General features: G+C 39.2%; 1 protein-coding gene across 1 annotated transcript in view; it reads left to right on the top strand.

The window, feature by feature from the left end:
• The first annotated feature begins 14,863 nt into the window (after nt 1-14,863).
• Nucleotides 14,864-23,071, top strand: part of ANOS1 (anosmin 1) — a 141,535-nt gene continuing 133,327 nt past the window's right edge. Inside the window, exon 1 of the mRNA XM_067289725.1 lies at nt 14,864-15,061. Coding sequence (XP_067145826.1) covers nt 14,864-15,061 — 198 coding nt within the window. The remainder of the gene's footprint in view (nt 15,062-23,071) is intronic.

The raw sequence follows: 23,071 nt of genomic DNA, 5'->3' as shown, positions 1-23,071 counted from the left end.
TATCCTCTTGAGGTCTCTTCTAGCCTTATTTGTCTCTGATTCTGTGATAGGCAGCAGTTTATTCTGTAAGTACTCTCATGATTTCAATAGGAGTATTTGTAGAAGAAAGTGCTCTTCAAAAAAAACCTTTGCAAAGATGTCAACAGTTGTCTGAAAGTAAATAGGTATGCATAAAAGAAGTAGAGCTGCGGCTAAGAATGTCATCCACAATTTTTTTCTGATCAAAAAGCCACACATTAAATAGATTTTCCTGAGGCTGACAGTTGGAATTGAATTTTCAGGAAGGTGTGCATGGAGAGCCACATTGCTCCCCCAGCATTATATGTAAGCAAGATACTGAAATGCCTACCTCCCAAATGCTACACTTGTATTGGGAAAAAATCTCACATGGGCTAATATGCAGGCTTCTCAATATCAGCAAACGCCAAAGAACATCAGGTATAAGTCCCCTGGGAATTCTGATTGATTGTGAAATGTTTATTATGAATGTTGAGCAAAGTGAGATGATCTTGAAGAGTGAAGCAGCACAAATTAGAAATATTCTTGAATATTTCTGAATAATCTAGAAAATGTTACTGGTACATTTCCCAGAAATTCTACTGAGAGTAGGCATAGCTAGCTATAAACTGTTCAGCACAAGAACTTCCAGGTTAGGGAGAATGTTGGTAATGACAAGAAATGCCTACAATGCACAGGTGTTTCTCTTTATTGATATGTGGGAGACAATACATCCATTAGCAGTAATATTTTGCTCAGACCATAAAAGCTTACACAATGAGTGTTAGTCAGAAAAGTAGCCATATGTGAAAACTAATTTATCATCTTTCCAGCAAAACTAAAGACAGAGGACCACGGAAAACTGAATTAAGCTTCCTCTATGCTGGTACTGCTGGGAACAAATTTTGGCTCTAGCACAGGCTGGAATAAGGCCTTAGTAAAGTGCTGTGATTTGGTCTTTAAATACATTACACAATGATTATAGCCTCATTTTTTTCTTCTAATGCAACATATGTGAACCCTTTATGTATTCTGAGTGGGCTGTCTAAGCAAAACTACATTCTCCTGGTAAAATTCACGCAGATGTCCTCTGTGGAAGAGGAAACTTGTTCTCTTGTGCATAGAAAGAACAAATTTACATCAAGATATTATTCTCCATAAAAACAATCATTTAACAATAATAAATAGAATACTGTTCTGTCTTGCACCAGTTTGGCCAAAAACAAACTAATCAAATTTGTAAGCTTTTTTTCTAAAGTAAAATAAGAGGGAATTCTAATATATCTAAACTGTACCTAAAATCAGCTTCTTGTTGACAAACACTATGTTAAGTGTAAGATGGTAAAATCAATATTGGCTCAAATAAACACAGGAATAAATTTAAGGATTACAGAAAACAAAGCAGATAAAATCCTTATTTTTGTTTCATTTCTGCAGTTTCTTCCTAAGATACAGAAATTCTAAACAAATTTGCTGTAAATTACATTACTTCACTTTTCAGTGTAAGGTTTCTGCATAACAATTCCTAGCTGTATTATATTTCAGTAATTTTATTTATGTCAGAAATAAAGTTAGCTTAATCAGAGTCCTAAAGTTATCAATTGTGTTCATAATTGACTTACCACCTGATTAGTGGTGCAGAAAATTTTGTATTCTGTATATGATGAGTGAAAGGAAGTGATAAGATTTTATAACAACTCAGAGTAATGTGGCTCTAATTAGAAGAGTTGAAAGTCTTTTTTTTATTTACTTGTTTTATTTTCATGACATACATTCATACATTCCAAAGTGATTGCGGTTTATTTTTTTCTTTTTACATATAAAAGTTAGGTCCTATCTAAACTGGAATATTCTAAGGGTCCTGCGAAATTGTAGAAAATGTTAAAATATTATATTCCATAATAAAATATTTAAAAATCTTTCCAAAATCACCATTAAGCCTTCTTTGGTCATTGCTACATTTTTAAACTAAGCACATCTCATAGAGGGTAGATAGTGATAGTCTATGCTGAGGAAATACATTTGCCTTTTCCCATATATTTTAGTAGTTAGCTGTATTTAGTTGAAGTCACGTTTGTGAGGAGAGATATAAGATACAAGGCTTATAAATAAAATGATAATCACTGCTTCTAGCTCTGTGATACATTTACCTAGATTTACTTGCTGGAACAGGTGTACTCTGGGGACCTTATTTTTCATCATCTAGATGAAAAGCCTATTATATGTGTTGCATGACAGAGCTTTATTTCTGTGGAGACTAGAAAGGAGGAGGAAGAGGAGGCTGGTTTGTGATCATGTATCTCCTGGTATAGAGCTGGAATATGTCTGGATGGCGTACATGGACCCAGAAGCTTTGAATGCTCCCATAACTGATAATATAGTCAAAAAGTAGAACAGTCCCCCCTTTGGAACTTTTTCCATTTCATATTAGTTCATCTTTATTACTGGTGGCTTTTATAGAACAATTTTTGGCAAAGTTATATATCAGCATTTTCTTTTTTTAAACATTATAATTTCATTAATGTTATAAGCTCTTCTGGTAATTCAGAACCAGAAAGTCCAGTGGAAATTCTGTTTATAACGAACACTTGAAGAGCTGTATGGAAGTTAGGCCTGAAGAAAGTTATCAAGTCCAGTCTCCTCCTAAAATCTGGTTCACACACTGGAGACAGATTGTTTGGTCCTGTATTTCCTTTTGAAAGACAGATTCTCCTTTCCTTTGATGCTTAAAAATGTCTATTTTCAAGCTAAATTTACTAACAGACACTATATATATGTGTGTGCGTGAATTTCATCAAATTGGATGTTGCTTGCTTACTCTGCAAACTCCTGGTAGAGTTTGCTCTTTTGAATTAATTTGCATGGCCTTAAACTCAAGTCCTTAAACTCTCAACCCAGTGATTGTCTCTAATTGGTCCTCATACTTTCTCAAAGCTTGCCCTTTCAAAATCAAAATCTTTACTTGCAGACATACTTTTGTTTATCCTACTGTTTCATTTAAAATGGATCAGCTAGGGATCATTAGATTCAAGGTTGTTTTCTACAGAAGGCTCTTTTATAACATGACTCGTTATCATATACTTAATGTTACATCTATGCTTTATAATATCTATTAAAAAGTAGTTATCGAAGGTACAGGACAACTATTGAGCAGTAATTTTGGATATTAGTATATGATATGCCCTAAAGCCCTACCTAAAAATAATGGCATTAAAATCGCAAGTTCAAGCACTCAACAGGAATTACAGTTCAAAAACTAAATTATCCTAGCAGTTAATTGTGCCTATTTTGCGTGTGCACTATGTTAAGGTATTTAGTTATAAGATCACGTGTCATTTATTTTCTCCACAGGACTTCTGCCTTTAGGCTGTGCACGAAAAGCATGAAGATAGCTGTCTTCTTCTATTGGAAATATATTTATTCCAGTTTTGAAAAAGCTGAATCCTTCACCCAAATCTTTACAAACAACTACCACATGAGCGGCACAAACACTGTATTCCAAGAGACTTTGATCTCACTTTTCAGATGCAGGCATAACACTGTATATCTTGTCACATCAGGATTGAATCAGGATTGAATTCTCCTGGGTTCATCTGGAAGTGATAAGGTAAACACAACTAATTAAATACCTCCAGCTTGGTGTGGCAAAGTAGCTGCACCAAGCTGGAGGCATTTAATTAGTTTATTAATAATTATGCTTTATTTTATTATTAAATAATAATATTTATAAATAAATATACATTAATAAAACATATAACATATTTTTATTAATTATGTATTTAGCATTTTTCATCTGTTCATGTTCAAGAAGTTTTCAGAGAGGACTTAGGCCATAGAGGGTATAGAGGCCATAGAATGGTATGGTTGCATGTGTAAGGAATATACTACTCCAATCTTATTCCTTTAAAGCAAAAATCTTTCATCTGAAGGAAGAATGGAAGTGATCCTTTTCTTTTATAGTCTGATCTTACTCCTCATTTTCACACTTACTAGGTTTATTTTGAAATAACTAGGTGAACTAGGTTATTTTGACTAATATGCTTAATTCTGAGAAAAGAATCTTTAGTAGGTTAGTAAAATAAAAGAGAATTTAGGACTGGGAAAGTCTTCTAAACTGTTATGCAGCACTTTATCGCAATGCCATTTGTCACTAGGAAATGACCTTGTTTTCTCAAAGTCATGAAAATTTATTATATGAGTGTGAACAATCTTGCCCTTGTGATGATGACAATAAAAAAGGGGGACAGACTCCACAATTAAACAATGGATTAAAGAGGTCTCAAAAACCAAGATGTTCATGAAGGGTTTTACTGTTATTAAAAAAAAAAAAAAGGTTGAATTCAGCTTTGTTATTTTGTCAGGGATGCCTTGGGTTAGGAGAACTGAAATGAAATAGAAGACTCAACATCTTTTCTAATAAATAGAAAATATGTTAACTTTGCTTAGCTGTAAAAATTAAGTATCTTTTTGTGCATCCTGCTTTACAGAGCAACACAGAAACTGCAGTATTTCTCATTATTTTATTTGTAATGACCATGAAATATCATATTGTAAGAAAGCCACAATCTGCTGCAATCTTTTTTTTTTTTTTTTTTTTTTGGCATAATTACCATGACAGCCATAGAATTTTGGTAAGGATAAAAGATTTGACAAATATATATATTTTTTCTTTTAAATTCTTCACAGGAATATAGATGATCAGATAGCTATTATTAGACAAGGATGAGCATCATATGAGTGTGAAAGCTACACAAATGTCTTGAGGAGATCGAGAAAAATTTTATTTCCTGTCAGGGCCATGATATAAGAAAATGCAGGAATTTGTCATTGCAGTATCAAACATTAAAACTGTGATTTGTGTCAGGGGAAATGGCTTCTTTTGGTCTAGGCTGAATGGACTTGATACAAGTGGGAAAAGGTGTACAAAGAACAGTTCAACAGGAAGATCAGTTTAGTATCAGCCCAGCAACTCAATTAAATTTGGGAAGTTTCAAGAGTTGTATGAAAAGCAAACATTCTCTGAGGAACTACATCTTCCCTGAGATTACCAAGACAGCAAAGTCATTCACCCTTTTTTCCTAGATATTAAAACTATTAAATTTTAATAAGTCTAAGGACAGATCTTTTCAACTCCTGGCATTATAATTCACGTGGAAAATGCAGCATTTCAAAAAGGGTCTCATTCTGATTCGGAACCAAAACTAAACTTTAAAAAAGTCTCCTACAAAAAAAAATGTAGAAAACATACCACTTTGGAGTGATTTTTGTTTAGCTAAAATAAAAACAAATTATAATAATCCAATTTTTTGTTCATCTTGTGGATTTGTAAAATGTTATATTATGCGCCATTTGTGTATTAGTTTATGGAATATTATTGTCAGCATATTCACATAAAACACTATTACTAGCATGTGCCAATAGAAAAAATATTTAAAATGTTTTATAATTCTTAAAATCAAAAAGGACAGCTGATCTTGGCACATTTGTAATATTGTTCTTTTCTTTTCTTAAAATGCTTCATTACAAATGCAAACAGGAGATGCTTTGATATAAGTATCAAACTGCTTCACTTTTTCTTTTCAAAGCCTTCCTTACTTGAGAGAATTTTAATTAAAATTAAATATTTTAAAAACATTTCCATTTTACATGAAGAACATGTTTTGCAATGACAAACATTTAGATGAAACAATTCTGCTCAGTTCACCACTTCCTGGTGTTGACTGTAAATAACTATTTGGGTCCCCTATTATCTAACTTGAATGGAGTGGCATCAGCTGTGCATAAAAAGGTAAATATATTGGCATGTACATTGCGGGAGAGCTACCACGCTGTATCACTATTATTTCACTCTACTGCTAAACTATGACTACCTCAAACTCTGAACTGAACTGCTAGGGGTTTTGTGAAAAAAAGACTGTTTTTCTCTTAGCCAGGAGAAAGTGGGTAGTTCCTCTAACTATCAGTTCTTGCTACTTGAGGGCCTGATGAGTATCCAACACCGTAACTACATAACCTGATACTAGAAAAGTTGCCCAACTTCATCTGCTCAGTGACGTTTGCAAAGAGAAATCAAGACAAATCACTATGTTGCTTAAGACACACAGTTCAGCATAAGCCTTGGAGGAAATCAGGAGGAGTTGTGCTGACTGATGTAGGGTGGGGATTAGTCCACACAAATTCATTTTGCTTACCTAGCTAATCTGTGATTAATTAATTCTTTCATCCAAGTTTGGGCATTATGATCTGGATGAACAGACAACAAGATGTTAAAAAAACTGGTTGGAGGGATGGGCTCAGAGGGTGGTGGTTAATGGTTTGTTCTCTGCCTGGATGCCTGTGACAAGTGGATACTATTGGGGTCTACACTGGGACCTGTCCTGATTAATATCTTTATCAGTGACCTGGAAGAGGTGATGGAGCGCACTCTCATCATGTTTGCAGGTGACATCAAATTGGGAAGAAGAGTCAATATGTTGGAGGATAGGGCTGCCATCCAGAGGGAGCCAGACAGGCTGGCCAACAGGAACCTCATGAAGTTCAGCAAGGACAAATGCCAAGTCCTGCACCTGAGAAGGAAGAACCTCAGGCACTAACACAGGCTCAGGACTGATAGACTGGCATGGCTTTACCACGTAAAGAATTTTATTATAAAGACACCGTATTTGCTGACATAGGAAGGCAGATATTAATACTGACTCACACATTTGTGTTGTCCTGTTGGTCATATTCACCTAAGCTTTGGTATTGCAGGTTGTGCTATAACTGTCACCAGCATCTCTGGTCTTCTGAGTGACACAAGAAAACAGCATCACTCTGAAATTTATTGCCAAATGAACAGAGGCAAACAAAGGAACTTACCTGAGGTCATTCACTATTCCCATGTTTCCATATATGTGCGTGTCAGCATATGCAAATGCACAGTTACATACTTAACCATTTTTAGTAGAATTAATAAAAGACTGGAGGTAAAGGCAAATATAGTGCTATGGATTTTAATTCTATTCATCTCAAAATTATTAACCTTGAAGAGAGAACTGTGAACAAAAGAAGTCTGAATTGTTCTGTATTTTAAATCTTAACATTTATAACACAGAGCAGGAAAATCCATGAAAACAAATTTGCAGGTTCAGCTTCTTCTTAATTGTTGTCATTTTTCATTCTATCACTTTCAGTGTTATTTTAGGTTGAAAGACACGCTGCACAAACAACAACCTCTCAAGAGCATATCAAAACGTTCCAGCTTAATTCAAGGGAACGGAAAATGTTTTTATACACCATGCCTTACCTTTAGCTAATTTTTGTACAAAAGTGTTGTTGTAAACATTGAATAGGAATATTAAGACTACATAGTTATTACCCAGATATGTTTATAAAGGATCATTTCATGATGTTATAGGTCTGTCATCCTGAACGTTCTGATTTTTTTAACTATGTTGCAGATAAACGTTAAAGGATGCAAGATTTTAAAATTATGCAATGATGTGGGTTGAGAAGAAATAATTTGTATTTTGTAACAGGTCAGACACACATTTAAGATTGAGGTTAATTCAACAGAATTATTCCAATTGTGTCACACATTCCTTTCAGACACAGACACTGCACACATCAGTAGACTCTTTGTACAGCCTAGCCCAAATGATTGGTTCATCTCTCCTTGGCAAAAGGAACAATGGCAAAAACTATTACAATTACAGCCTGTTCTAAAAGCTAGACAAACATCTGGGAAATCTGGCACAGAGACAATCAGAAAGTAATTTAAGTATGGCAGGAAATTAAATTAATGAATATAAATACATGAAAATAGTTTTCATCTACACATACAAAGCAAATCTGATATTGTCTTTAGTTAGATTACAAATCTGGTTGGCAAGACTGTCAACAGAGTGGCACTTAGCTCATTACTATGTGACTTTCTAACTAAAATTTCACATTCAGCAACAATTAATGTAAAACATATTTGTATTATCCAGACTGGGAAAAAAAATCACGATAGCTATTACATCTCCAAAAGTAACTGTAAATGGGAAATCATCACACAAATTAGTGTTGTTAGTGCTGTCTTTTCTTGACTCTGTGCTATTCAGTTTATGTGTTTGTAATCTGTAAACAAATAATAAAATCATTTCTGATGAAGTCTGCATATGCCACAATTATTGGCTCAAGTGGTAAATAATATATAGAGAATTCTGAATCACTCAGTAACCTGAATTCATTTTTAAACATCATATATTTTAATGCTGCCATAAGCAAGGCTGTACATCTAGAAACAGAGAAAGTAGGTCACACTCAAAGGACACAAAAATGTTTCTTGGAAGGCTCATCTCTCTGAAAGCCTTTGGGGTCTGGTGGGTAACCAAATGAATATGAACTCACAGTTTAATACATTGGCTAACACTAATGCAGCTCTTAACTGTATAAGGTGAAGACTGATAGAGAGCTTAGAGATGGTATTTTCTCTGTATATGATATTGACACCATTACTAGGATACCATATCCAATTCTAAAGTATACACCTCAGTGTTGGAAAGGTTCAAAAAAAAAAAAAAAAGGGCAAGTTCAGAAACTGCCTTAAGTTTACAAAACTTGCAATAAAGCAAAAAATCGTAAAGAAAGCTCAATCTGGTTAATTTATAATAGCATTAATCATGGTCTGTAAGTAACCTCCCATTATATCTCCAATTTATCTTCAGATAATCTCAATTTACCTTCAGATAGTTTTCAACATTAAAGACATTCTTCATCTGTCTAAAAAGTGGAAAAAAAGTTCAGTGTCTAAACATTAATAAACACTGCATTCAGGCTAAAAATAAGGTGCATATTTTTAAAGTAAGATGACCACTAAGAAATTTCCCAAAAGATGTGTTGATTTCTACATTATTTTCTGTCCTGATATGAAGAGTGGATGTCTGCCTGAAAATAAGCTCTACTTCAACCTGAAGATAAATACTGGATATACAACCACAAGCAAAGAATTATGGTCTGTTTGATACAGGAAATCAGACCAAATGACTGGAGTGACAAGAATGTGTCAGGAAGATATATTTTCACTGGAAAACTTATTTTTGCAAACAAGTTAAAGGCACAGATTTGGAGCGAGTGAGGCCTTGGCTCTGCCCTATTATATGTGACCCTGAAGAAGATGAGAGTCCCTGGGAGGAAATAAGTAGGCTCATTCAGCTAAAAACATTGTTTGCTTCTTACCTTTCTTTATTGGTGTCTCAGGTTCAACATGTTCATAATTTGTTTCTGTGTTGTCTCCTTCTTTTAGCATTACGGATCAAACCTCATTCAGGACTATCCTATCATTTTGGCATCACCTTTGATTTTGAGGTTTCAATTTCCACATCTTGAAAATCAATTTTTGTCCAAATCTTTGCATTCTTTGATATATCTATCCATTCATATAGCTAAACTCTTATTATTTTCCATCCTAAATACTGTGACACTCTTTTCTCTGGTCTTGATACAAGAATATCAAATTTTTATTTGTCGGTAGCAAAGCAAAGGGTGTTTTCCAAGTCTTCAGTTTTAGTCATTGCCCCTCTTGTGGTATTTCTTCTCTTCTTTTCTGCACTACATTAAGTATTAACCATTTTTCCTGTTCAACATTGAAAAATTTAATTCTTCTTACAATCAGCTGATGACATCACTGTTTACTGTTCATCTCTAACTTTTTTAAATAGGCACCTGCATACTTTCTGCTATGTTTGGGAAGACTGCACAACATGTATCTTTAAAGCTATCCCATCACTTTGCTTCAAACCCCTCCTCAGAACTCACTGCTCATGTTTGTTGTGATGAGGCCCACTATGTAGTTTGAAACCATCTAATTGGTTTCCTGCATTTCCCCAGCAATCTTTGCATAGGCATTTATTGTCTCTTTCTTTAGACACAGGTGATGAGATTTTTGGAACAGTGAACCAGTATTTTGTCTTGCCTTTCACTATGACAGCTAACTGTAGCACTAATATTCTTACTACGTATCACATCCCTTGCTCCTGAGAGGGAGTAGTTTGAAGGACTGCATGAGGATTGCAATTCCACGTCTAGGAATGAAGAATATCAACTTTATGAAATACACAGATAGATTTCTGGAGTTTACTTACAGGCCTGCAGCAAGACTGTGCAAAATCCTGTTCCTCAAAAGGAGTTTCAGTGTCCATATCTTCAGGGATTCCATGTGGCAGGAATGCTACAGACCAACTTTGGGAGCACAGGTAAAAGAAGAATTACAGTGCTGCCCTTAGTACAGCAACTGTGTTAGTATTTGGTACCTGAAGAAATGTGCAAAGTCTGTCGTCCTCCCAGTCACAGGCATGAAGGTTTGTCCACACAAAGCATAATTTCTGGCACAAATTCATTCTGCTTTCCATTTCAGTTCTGGCTTCCATGTTTTACTTAGAGAAGGAAACCATTTCATGGAAGTATTTTTCAAAATGACTTAAATTTCCAGGGTAAATTTTTTCACTTTCCCTTGAGGAGTGGTGAACTACAGAGGACACAAGCTGGCTCCAAAAGCTCAGAGAGCAAATTAAAGACCAATATCTAGCAGATTTCTAGTTGCTGCAGTTTCTTTGCTGCACTGCTGCTAGTGGAAATCACAGTCAAGAGATAATAGGAGGAGGATAAAACTGCAGATAAGCCAGACATCTCCTACAACTTTGCAAGTCTATAAATAATGGTAAGATAAATTCAAAAACGTTTATGTTACCTCTAAATTATCGTATATCTCTTGTATATTACCTTCCTCATGTGTGTCCTGAATAGTAGCAAAGTAAATATGCACAGTAGGTGGGACATGCAACCTGTGGCCACGAATTTTTTAAGAAAACAGATAGACTACTGATGTTCAGCAAATTCATATGCAAGTTGTATAACTGTAAGCACATCTGACGAAATCCCCCTGAGACTTCAACAGAGATTGTGGCAAGCAACTTGTTTTCAAGGTAACTATTTTCTATTTAGCTTTCTTTTTTTATTTGGGAAATGCACTTGAAAATACATTTACTCATTTAAATAATTGCATTGTTCAAGTATTGTAACTGGAATTACAGTTATTTGTTTATATAACAGCATTAAAGCCAAAGAGAACTGAGGAAAGACTGGCACATTAGGGCCATTTAATATAATAAATTAAATCAGTGAATTGGAATATGGTGGTTTATACAAAAACAACAAATATTTTAACGTTAACATTATCCTCTTTATTTGTTTACCTGAAATCAGAACCTAGTATTGGTAATTTCCTTACAATAAGAAGCAATTACTTAAGATGTAGTCAGCTTAATTTAAAATCGATTAAAAGCAACTCATTAAATAGAAATAATTCAGTACAATGCACAGTAGCTCTCACTTCACAAAACCAGTATGTGGCGCTGTCTCCTGTAAAAAAACAGCTGTCGATTTTGTAAAGCTCGTCTTCAAAAAAGCTTGTGTTTACATTGTCAGCTGTGTACATCACACTAGTTTGAAGCACAAAGAGGATACTAATTACTGTATTTTAACGTAAGAGCAATGCTCTGCATTTGCAATAATTTATTGATACTACTTCTAATTCTAAAAGATTATTTAATTTCAATTACTGACCAAAAAAATCAGTGAGCAAAAAATAAGAATATTGTGTCTACTATGTTTATTTATATGTTTATAGATACTATTTTGATCACAAGAAAAAAAAAGGAACCTTCACAGAAGTAACAAATGTCAGCGGGGAAGTAACTTGTGATTCAGAAAAAAAGGAAATCAGTTGTGAGTAGCAATCTGAAAAGTTAACTAAAAGGAATCTTGTCTGCCTTAAAAAAATTACCATGATATTACATGGTTCTTCTGAAAGGTCCAAACCTGTCTCTGAGCAACTAAAATTATTTCCTAGTTATCTTTAAAGATTTGTTGGTTTGTATATCTCATTTATTTCCAAATCTCAACACCCTTAATACACCTCCTTAATACAAGTGTATTTACAAAACTGTGTATCTTACCATTCAGTCTATCAGTTATTTAACCCATAGTGGTTTTTGATTACCTACAAAATTCTTAAGCAACTGAGCCTGTTTCTTAATCTCCATGTAAGGGCACAGCTCCTGTGTGAATTCAGTTTTACTGGAATTGAACAGCCAGTCTTTTGTGCGCTAACCAAGTCAGCCTTCACTTAAAAGGAGCTCACAGACTGTGCTGATGATCTCTGTAACCATGACCTTTCAAACACAAGCAACTGAGTAAACTGTGTATTCATGAACTTTTTAATTATTAAGGGCTCTGTGCTCTTTGCTACTAGACTTTATAAAAAGGAAACTGGATTCATACCCTTTTAGTTAAAGCTGAGGTTTCTAACACATAACATAAATTGCATTAGCATTAACACTGGGGGTATATCTATAGAACCATCTGCCCTCTCTGGATTTGTAGTTTGATTTATAGATAGTTACATATTTTCTCAGACAATTCTTATTATCTGCTAAAATATGGCAGTTGAAAACATTTGGTGTACCTCTAAACACTATGAATCAGTTAAGCAATTTTCTTTTCCTGACTGAGGGAAAGAGGTTGACAAATTTTTAGTCAAGGTTTAATAAAGCCTTCCTGAAAGTTAGTCAGATAGAAAGTGGGAAGTCCTGAACATAATGTTTAGGCTTGAACAGGCTCACTTGCTAGGGTCACAGTTTTACTTTTATGCTGTTCTATAAAGTGGACATATTTTCTTTTTAAATACAGAGGTGCTGGATTAGCGTTAGTACATTAGCTGCTGTCAGCAGAACCCTAACTGGTTCTCCAGTGGGAGGAAATCAATCAGAATTGGGAACTGGTTTTGAGCCACCTATGACCTCTGTTCATTAAAAGTGGTAAGTAGTCACTGCAGCTCCAAAGATGAGGAAGATTTCTGGAGGTGTAGCTGAGACAGTCTTCCTTGCCTAACCAGGGCATTTCCAAAATAGCCTGTGGAAAATGCTTACACAGTGCAAGCACTGGGGCAACTTCTATGCAAGTAGCAGTTGACCTCGTCTTCTGGCAACTGTGCTCCCTCAAGCATCGAAGGACACAAATTGTCATTTCAATTTGTTAACACTCGCAGGAGTGAATCTGGCCTACTGGCATCTTTCAAGTGAAGATTTCTAGTCAACTGACAGGAGAACTTGGCTTAGCCACTGTAAGCTGCAAAATAATATTTAAACTAAACTTTGTCTCACTTCCTATTATATGTTGCAAATACTTGTGACAAGAACTCTTTTCTTGTTTTACTCTGTGCCTATTTATGATAAGTTAGTAAAATTATGGTTAGAATCATACAATTTAACTACTAATTTTTTGGTTTGGACTTAACAAACCTCTGCATGCTTCAAGTTTCTGTTTTACATATCTGTAGGTGTATGGAAAGTGTATGCATATACTTTTGTTAGAAAGATGACCTCGGGGAATATGTTTTATTTTGCGTTTGTGTACTACAGAACATCCATAAAGGGAAGAATTATACCCAGGCATAAAATTAGTATAAGCAAGATGATTGGTCAAAGACCTTGCTGCATTTTGATAAGGTTTTAGGAGATTTTCCGAATGTGCACTTAACTTATGCTGAAGCCTGTTTCAGCAAAGAAGACTCCTGCAGTCTGTTTAATACAGTGTTCTATAACCACTTAAACTACTATTTATAGCTTCTGAAGTGGCCTAAAGACTACTTATTTCAGCTGATACGACCTTGCGATCTCCAAGTTCAGGAGGATCAATCGACAGATTCCAGGCAGAAAAGATTCACTTGCTCCTTCTAGTAGCACGTAATTGCAACGGGAGGAGTTCATATATTATACTTCAGAAAAGGAATGTAGTATGTAACCTCTGTGCTATATACTGTGGCATGCACTTCCAGCACAGGAACTAAAAAAGCAGAGAGAAAGAGCATAGTTGTTGTATACTGTAGGGTAGCCCTTTTAAAGCTTAAGACATTATTATAATTTTGCAGCTACTACCCAAAGGTATTGGACTAATGACTTGAAAATTTTCATTCTTAAGTAACTCATCAGGGAAGATTTCACGGGTTTCACCTTGGGACGACGGCTCACCACAGCACTCGGTTCTCCACCAGAAAACCGAGTTTCGAGAATTTCACTATGCTCTTGAGCCCAACTGAAAAAAAAAAGAAAAAAAAAAAGAGCCCACAATACAAATCAGACTCCAAGGGACGGTGGCTCAGCCACTTCCCGCACGCCTACCGAGGCTGGGGCAGGGCTGCTGAAATGCAAACCCCGAGCGGGCCCCGCTGGCCGTGCTGCGAGCGGAGGGCAGCGCGACGGGCTGGGCCGGGGGCGCCTCGCGGCGCCGACGCCATGTGCCCGCCGCGGCGGGCCGCACGGCGCGACCGTTGGGCGCCGCAGCCCGCCGCTAACGGTCGGTGCCAGCGGCGCAGGTCCGCCGCGGGGCAGCCTGTCCCCGGCGCCCAGGTGGGCGCCAGCCGAGCCGAGCCCCCGCGCGGCCAGTCCGAGCCTGTGCGTGTGGGGAGGCGGCGGGCGGTGGCCCCACGGGCGCTGCCCCACAGGTGGCGGCGGCCCCGGCGGCGGCTCGACCTGCCCGCGGCCCCACAGCCCGCCCGCCCCGTCACTCCGGCGCGGCGCAGCCAATGGCGCCGCCGCCTGTCAGGCGCGGCCCGCCCCCTGCCGCGAGCGGGGGAGGGGTGTGGGCCGGGAGGGGAGGTTGGAGCGGAGCGGAGGGCGAACGGAGTTGAAAGATTGAACTTTCTTGTTTAGTTTCCGCGGCGCGGAGGTCTCTGCCCCCAGTGCAGCCCGGCGCCGCCCGGCGAGCAGGAGCCTCCCCGCCGCCTCCTGCTCCTCTCCCCTCCGCGCCCGCCGGCCCGGCCGCCCGCTGCCCTCCCCGCGGCGCGATGGTGCGCGGGGCGCCCGGCGCGTCCCTCACCCTGCTCCTCTGGGTAACGGCCGCCTGCGGCAGCCCCGCCGGGCCGGCGGCTGGCGCGGCCGCCGCCGCCCGCAGGCAGGACGAGGCTTTCTCGGCGGCCAGATGCGCCTCCAGGTGCCTGAGCCTGCAGATCACCCGCATCTCCGCCTTCTTCAAGCATTTCCAGGTAGGGGCATGGCGCCGCCGAGGGACGCCTCGCCGCCACCGCCGGGCACGGGCGGGGGCGGCGGGGCCGGGGCGCCCCGCGGCGAACTTGGGGGCAGTGTCCCGCAGGGGCGGCGTGGCGGCGGGCAGGTGCGGCCGCTCGGCTCGTCCGTTGCGTGCGGCGGGGCGCGGGGCTCCCTTGCGGGCCGCCGGGGCGCCCGGGGTGGCCGGCGGCGGCGCGGCGCTGCCCTGCGGCGGGAGCCCTGCGGCGAGGGGCTCCGCCGGCATGCCGAGGTGCGAGGGCTGTGCCGCGGTGCCTGCCGCTCCTCCCGGCGCTGCGGGAGCTTTCGCGTCGCCGAGCTGCTCGGAAAGTTTGAGTTTTATTTATTTATTTTCGGGGGAGCGATGCTCAGGAACATGTACTGCTTGGTTCCGTTCTCCTGCCAGGGGAGGGTGGGGGCAAGGCGTGATTCCTGAAGCAGAGGGACACGCTCGTGCCTGCCGGCGTGGGGAAATGGGGATGAAGTTGGGGGACTAACATAAAATGGGCCGCGCGGAGAGAGAGGCAGCCGTGAAAGCTGCTAACGCGACCGCGTTGCAGGCAATGCGGGAAGTGGTGTAGCAGCAGCGGGTGTGTGCCCCTCGTTTCCCACCTCCGGTTATGCACCTTTCCCTGCTCCCCTCCCCGCCTGTTCTGCCTTGTGCAAGTATTCAACCGGCCCGGCCCGAAGAAACGGTGGAAACCCTTCCGGACTGCCTGCACTGCCTCCCTCCCAGCCCCTTTTAGAAAGGGATCGCCAGCCCGAGAGGAAGCGGAGCCACCTCCACCTTTCGGGGTAGCACGTCTCTGCAACGTGAAGGGGACTAAGCGGGGGACGTGCTCCTTGCTTTCCTTGTGCCTTCTTGTGAATTAGAAACTAGAACTACTCGCATAAATGTTCGCGTAAGCAGCTCTGAGGGCTAAGGTGTTGGCATAAAGGCTGCTTTAAAAGATACCTAAGGACAACCCGATTAAAAAAAAATCGTAAAGAAAAGCCGAGCGTGCCCTGTTTCAGCGGCAGCAGGAGTTGCTTGGTGCCTGTATTTCAGCTGGCGAGGCGGGGAGGAGGAGGCCCTGGTCCGCCTGCCTGCGCGACGCCGGGACCCTGCGGGCAGCTCCCGCGCCGCGCCCGGGGCCGCTTCGCCGGCAGCTCCGCTGCGGCCGGGGCGGCGGGGCGCTTGCTGTGAACGTGGTCTTCGCTTCACAGGATGCCTCCAAAGGAGGGGACTCATTAAAATAGTTCATTGTCTTGGAGAGGGCTTAGTGTTTTTTTTTATTACGTTGTCAGGCGATTGTAACTGACTTGTTTTACAGTTTCAGTGGCTAAAGAGGCAGTTTAGATCAAGCCAATTCCTGGTGAAAGGCTTGTTTTGTGTCTTCTTGGCATGATTTCTTTTCCGACGTAAAACTGCTGACAGAATGCACTGCCAAACAATAGTGATTACATTTTAATTAGCCAGGATGAAATAAGCTGCAAATTACTCAGAAGTTAATAACTGGTTGTTTTTTGTAATCAGTTGCAAATCTTGGAGTTTTAACCCCAACCTGCTAAAGCACAAGGTAATTTATCTAAATTACCAGGGATTGAAGTCCCGGTAGACATGAAACAACTGCAATGTTTGGAAGATAAAGTAGTCTGGCTTATAAAAGTTAAGCTTTCCATTGTCTTTTAATGAGGGAAGGGAGGGAGCTTTTAGAGTACAGTGAGCAGTGGATGCTCTCAGAGACTAGTAATACACAGTGGGCTGTAGGTCACGCAGGTCTACGCTGTATTATTCCATGATGGAAAAGGACGTTCCCTTCCTCCCCTTTTCTTCTTCCTCCTTTTATCCCCTCCCCCCATTTTGGTCTCAACTGGTAGCAATTTCTGGAGTTCTTTTCATTGCAGAGATGCCCAGTTATCTTGTAATCTGATTCAACCTTTGAAGTGAACCAAACACTAGCTCGTCCCAACAGGAGCAGGAAGGAACTCTAGTGTCTCCCAGTTAGAACAGGACTGGAAAGAAGAGTGACCCACTCATTTCCCCAGCCTTGCTTTAGATACCACCTTAGTGGTGGGGATGAGGGCGATAGCAGCTGGATGCTGCATGCAAGGTGGACTCTCCCACATTTCAGAGAGATAGTGCACAGTACCAAAAAGACATCACTGACAATCTTTTACAGGGAATGGGGTATCAAGTAGTATGAACAGGAAATAAGGTTTAGGTCTGTAACTACTGGCTCCCTTATTTGAATGCCAGCTGGTATTTTTCAAATTCCCAAAATGTTTACAGGAGATTTGCATTCTTTTTCTTACAAAGAAAAATTTCACCCATTTTTATTTATTATCCTTATTTCTAGCAGGGCTAAGAGAGGTGTTCTGTTTTATTTATTTATTTATTTTTATATTACTCCTTGGAAGCAGTTCTAAACCCAGTTTTAAAGGTACATTCTCACTAGGAAATTATTTTAACCAATGCACAGGTCAAAGATTTTACTTTTTTTTTTTTATACTGTAGACTATTGATGTGGGATAAAATAAGAATTAATCACCTAAATCAAAAGTCTATGATCTTCAGAATGCCTGCTGAGCAAGCACAGATGCCTGTTATTTTCCATAAAATTTCCATGGCCAGGAGTTTTTTAATTTTAAGTGTTGGGCAGTTCTAGGTAGAGGTCACACCAAAGGACATTTGGGATCCATATGGGAAATATTGCACCACATTGTCCTAATAGCCCAATAAAATATGTACTTTTATATCTATATATGACCTGTTTACAGACTGAAAAGTTCCATACCAAACATGCTGGCACAAGGTGCTTTCAAAAAAAATAAAACAAACTGTAAGCAGAATGGGTCATAGTTGTTTCTTCTTTTGTATAATAGCTTGTTAATTATAGTACTCATCCACACTAGAAAAAGATGTTCAGTCTCTGAATGAAGGGAGTCCAACATCTGTCTTGTGCAGCATTGGGCTTTAGGTTGTTTTGGACTTTTGGGGAATGAGAACATTTTTATCCCACCTGTGGAGCTTGGGCCACTGGACAGCAGAGAATGAACAGTTCATTGCCCTGTGAGGAGAAAGATTAGGGAAAAAAGAACGAGGCTCTCTAGCCTAATGTTTAGGGTACTCCTTTTTTTTTTTTTTTTTTTTTCCGGAGGGGTGGGGGGTATTGAGACCTGGGTTTTAGCCTCTGCTACAGTGACTGTTGTATAAAAGATATGAGGGAGTAGTTGGAACGCTCACTAGAACCTGTCCCTGCACCTAGGTGACTGCATTGACAAGTAGAGTAGGGTTTCTACTTCTGTGGTTTGCTTCTGGCAAAATTGATTTTCATTGTTGTCTACAAATCACCTGAACAGGGGAAGAAGACTAGAGTGTTCTTGGAGCAACTGAGAGCATGGCAGTCAAGTGGCCTGCCTGTGGTTTTGAACCTGACTGTCCTGTATCCTAATTGTGCTACCCATTGGGCTGTTGTCTAAAAGAGCATGCCTGTGTTTAAGTGAGGGAGCCAAAAGTTGTGCTTGTAAGAAAGGAGGGGTGATTCCTCCTCTGTTTTAGAAAGAAAGGAAGGGCTAAGGTGCCTGACTCTGTGAGAAGCCTCAAGGCTATGGATCCTGTGTGGAAGAAGGCATGCTCTTTTAGGAACCAAGGTTGCAAAGAATGGTGATGGCACTGAATACATCCATTCCCTCACTGTTTTCAAATGAGTAGTTAAGGCAGTTCCCTTCTCAGCTTTTTAGCTGATATCCAGGAAGAAGTCAGGGTTTGGGATTCTACTTTGATGCATCCAAAGTTTCTGTGTGAATCTAGCTTTATAGTAACTAACACTAGGTATTAAGCTCACAGTTATTGCACATGTTTTTGCATCCATGAAAAGACTATGAATATATGCAAGAACCCTGTATAGCTTTCTGGGTGACTGGAGAGGAGGTTTGAATACTCATATTAGTTTATCTAGAGCTTTTCTGTATAACCTGTTTTAGGGGGGTGAGACTAAATTCCTTGCATTGTTTTCTGTGAATATGGAAGTTTGATTCTTTGTACTCTAATGGCCTTTCCCATCAGTGATATTATCTGTGGATGAACTCATTCCACCTGGGGGAGTAGGCATGGGAGCGGTCTTTAGTGTTCATGTTTCAAGTTGAGTGAAAGCGTGGTTTGGATTTTAAGCTCTACTGCTAGCCACCTGAGCCATGTTCAGAAAAGAATATGATTGGAAACTTTCTGTGTGAACGGTAAGAGTTTGGGACAAGTATTGGTGTAAGCATATAGGTTAAACCAACAGCATAAAAAACATTACTGAGTGCCTGTAGTGCTTACTTGGACCTGTGAACTCCTGGATCTTCTGTCTTAGTTGCCATGTGTTACAGACCTCTTAGGTATCTTCCTGCTTAATATGTGAATCTCCACAAGTTGGCTCAGGTAGTGGAGGTGTACATCTTGTCTACTGGGTCACCAGGCAGGAGGGTGGTGGAGCATGCCACAGGATGGGAGAAAGGCAGCAGCAATAGATTGTGTTATCAGTTACCAGACAGACAACTGGCCACGTTTGCTGTTTGGAGGCATGGGAACAGAGAGAGGCCACAACCACATGCTCGTGCTACAAATGCTTGTAATGGAGCCATAGTAGTGAGGGAGTGTGGTAGAAGTCAGTTGTATGGGTCTTGAATTAAGTGAATTTTGACAAGTCTGAATTTTAATCTTTCTTCTTGCCTCCTCTCTTTTTCTCCTCCTACCCCTACCATGCTGTGCTTAAGGTACTACTAACCTTGTTTCACCAGTGGAGAGAGTTCTGTCCCAAAGAACTATGTTGTTGTATTCATGGTCATAATACATTTATCGTTCAAGGAGAAAAGGAGGGATGGTCTTGAATATAACAGAGAATAGGAGTAATTACATTTTATAGATATAATCAGTGCTAAATATCAGTACTCAATTTTAAATTTGGCATTAATATTATAAGTTTCTTAAATTACCTTTTATATACATATGACCATTCTTGGTTGACATTAAAAACGGAATTTCAGACCTCTGTACATTTTTCTGTGATTTTTTTTTTCTGTGTTTGTATAGTCTTCAATAGTAAATTGAATCTTAGCAAACCATTTCTTTATTCTTAAGTGGGAAATCTAGGTACATTGGTATGTATACATGTCGTGTGAACCAGAATTGTGATTACTGCTTGGATAGGCTCATGAGATGTTGCTTTGAGATAATTAACACAAGTACTGATTAAAAATAAACCAGCAACAGTGTGCATGAGCTCAGTCCTATAGAGGTTCTGTATTCCTGCATAAGCTAAATTATTTGAATGCTGGATGAGTTCCAGTTGAACCTTTTGATACAGTGTAGACATCCCTGAAATGCTAAGTGAATATTATGATTTATGAAGGTAAATTATGTAGAGATTTCCCCTCATAACTGTGATTTAATATAAATCTAATAGTAATGTATCTTACAAGCAGTGGGTCAGCTAATGCTAACTCAAGAATGTTTTTGTGAGGATGGAAAAAATGTTCTTTTAAGCTAATAGTTCTATACCTTGCCTAATGTTTAGTAGCTGTAAGAAGGAACCACAAGACCTTAAATGTTTGTTGTGTTCAGTAAGTAATAACTGTATGGTGGTAGGAGGTTGTTTTTTACTACCCTAAATGGACTGTTGCCTATCTATGCAGCTAAAGCTTCTGAAGGAAAACAGACAATCTTTTAAATAAATAATAAAAAGTTCTCAAATGTTATACCTCCAAATAGATAGTGTGCAAGTGATTACCTCTAGATACCCAATACCAGATTTTACCTACAAGTCAGGCAGCTAGTTGTCTAAATGCCAGCACATCTGCCTTCAAATTGCTTGTAACTCCAAAGTGGCTGCACCTGCAAAAATCTGGAATTGCTTCCAGGTGGGGAAGCCGTAGGCCAGGCTAAAAGTCTAGGGTATATGTGTCTCTGTGTGCTCAGCTGTAGAGAAAAGGGAGATCATGAAGAAATCATTTATTTTAGCTCTCTTGAATAATTCCCAAACCTTAAATTACTTTTCATGAAATACTTTGAAAAGATATGTAGTACTTTTGTAATGATATGTAGTAGATATGTAGTGTTTTATACCTGGAATATTTCAGTTTCAGTTGATAGGCTGCCCAGGCACCTAGTTTGCTTAGATCTTTCAGGACATGTTCACAGTCTTTTTAACACATTACTACTTAGGAAATGTGTGCCATCTGCTTGTGTTGCCATTTCAGTACTCCACTCCTTTCAAAAATAATCCTTGTGTTAAAAAATTCTGACTTTCATATGTTTCCTTGCAAGCACACTGCCATTAATTTCCTTCCACAGATGAATTTGATCATTTGTGATTACTTTATGATTTTCTGTCTTTAAATCCAAATCATTCTTCTGTTTTGATTGTTCATATGACATATGATCTAGATAATTATTTTGACATTTGTTATGCTCTTATTATTGAGATTCACCATCATGAACACAACAGATGCATAGATCTAATGTGATCTTATATAAAATCTTTGCAGATGAAAAGTTTATTTTGAATGATCATGGTTGCACCTCATGGAAACACCTGCATTATTCAAAATGCTGGAAATCCACATTGTGGATTTGAGCCACAATTAGTCTTTGCAGTTGTGTCCAAGTCTGTATGAGCCTCACTGATTTCAGTGGGAGTCACATTTCCTTTCTTATGACCAAACTCAAATCAGTGAAGGCATGAGTGAAAGCTTCTGCAGTTGATGTGAGGATGTGGGTTATGGAATCTGGTCATTGTTATCTAGCAGTTTTGATTCCTCAAATTTGGGACCTTAAGTTTGAACATTGCCCTCTCAAATTTGAATGTTTGGTTGCATCTCAAGTGTCAGTTTTAAATACAAAATCAAATGAATTATATGAAAAGATAAGAGAATGGTGAGTGAGTTCATTAGACAATAAGAGCTGGCAAGATACTTCTGTCACGTATTGCTTCTGGATGCTTACATATTTGAAATAATTCTTTATATTACCTTGCTCTTTTTCATAAATTAAAATTGCTGCTAATTTGATAAATGTGCCTGATCCCAAGTGGAATAAAGCCAATAAGAGTATTGCCATTGATGCTAATATGTTTTGAAACAGACATTCTGTGTATAGAAAATATCACAGGTGTGCATGTTTGGGGGGCATTGTTTTTGAAAAGCATTAGAAAACTTCAGAAATAGGAATACTGGAGTTCTAAAATGTAAATCCTTTTTCCCTTCCAACATGTATCCACTTACTACAGAGTTTAAGGAAAGGTTATAAGCTAGGTAGTGCTCATGTTAAAATTGTTGTTAAACATTATTCATTGTCTGCATGTGGATTGCCTCTGTGATTTACTAGTGCTTGGAACTGTTTTTAAATGTGTTTGGTTTAGTAAGTGTCCTATAAGGGAAAAGCCAATGTGTATCTAAGACAGCTTGAAAACAAACTGATTTCCCAGATGCTGAACATTTGTCATTTTGCAAAGGACAGATTTCCTAGGAGCGAGTGCTAAATTTATGTGTGTCTACAAATGGAGATTATTATTCACAAGCTGGTCTACTTCTCCTCTGGCTATTCTATGTGAATTTTTGCTATCTGGATTTGAGTACATATCCAGTTTCTATAAACAGAAAAAGAAAGCACTGTTATTTAGTATCCATATTTTTAAAGGCTGAAAATGGGATTAATGACCAAGTATCAGGAATATGATATAATGGAAGAAAGAAACATTCAGAATGCTATTAAGTAGTCAGTGCCTAGCAAATGTAAACCTGGCACCAAAAGAGTGCTTGCCTAGGAGTTTGCACCAAGAATCTTCATTTTTTGACCTTTCCCACAGCTGAGCTTTATAAAGCCTTATATTTCAAAAATCTTTGAAGTCCATGAAAAGCCTTCTGTTGATTTCATCTGGATCATGTCCTTGTATGAATACTGGGGCCATGCAGCCTTTGTCAACAAAGAGTGTTGTGAACTTGCTCTCCCAACTCTAGCAGTATCCCTT

The sequence above is a fragment of the Apteryx mantelli genome, chromosome 1, assembly GCF_036417845.1.
Source record: "Apteryx mantelli isolate bAptMan1 chromosome 1, bAptMan1.hap1, whole genome shotgun sequence".
Lineage (NCBI taxonomy): Eukaryota > Metazoa > Chordata > Aves > Apterygiformes > Apterygidae > Apteryx > Apteryx mantelli.
Note: the sequence above shows the minus strand (reverse complement) of the source record. Positions and strands in the feature narration are given on the sequence as shown.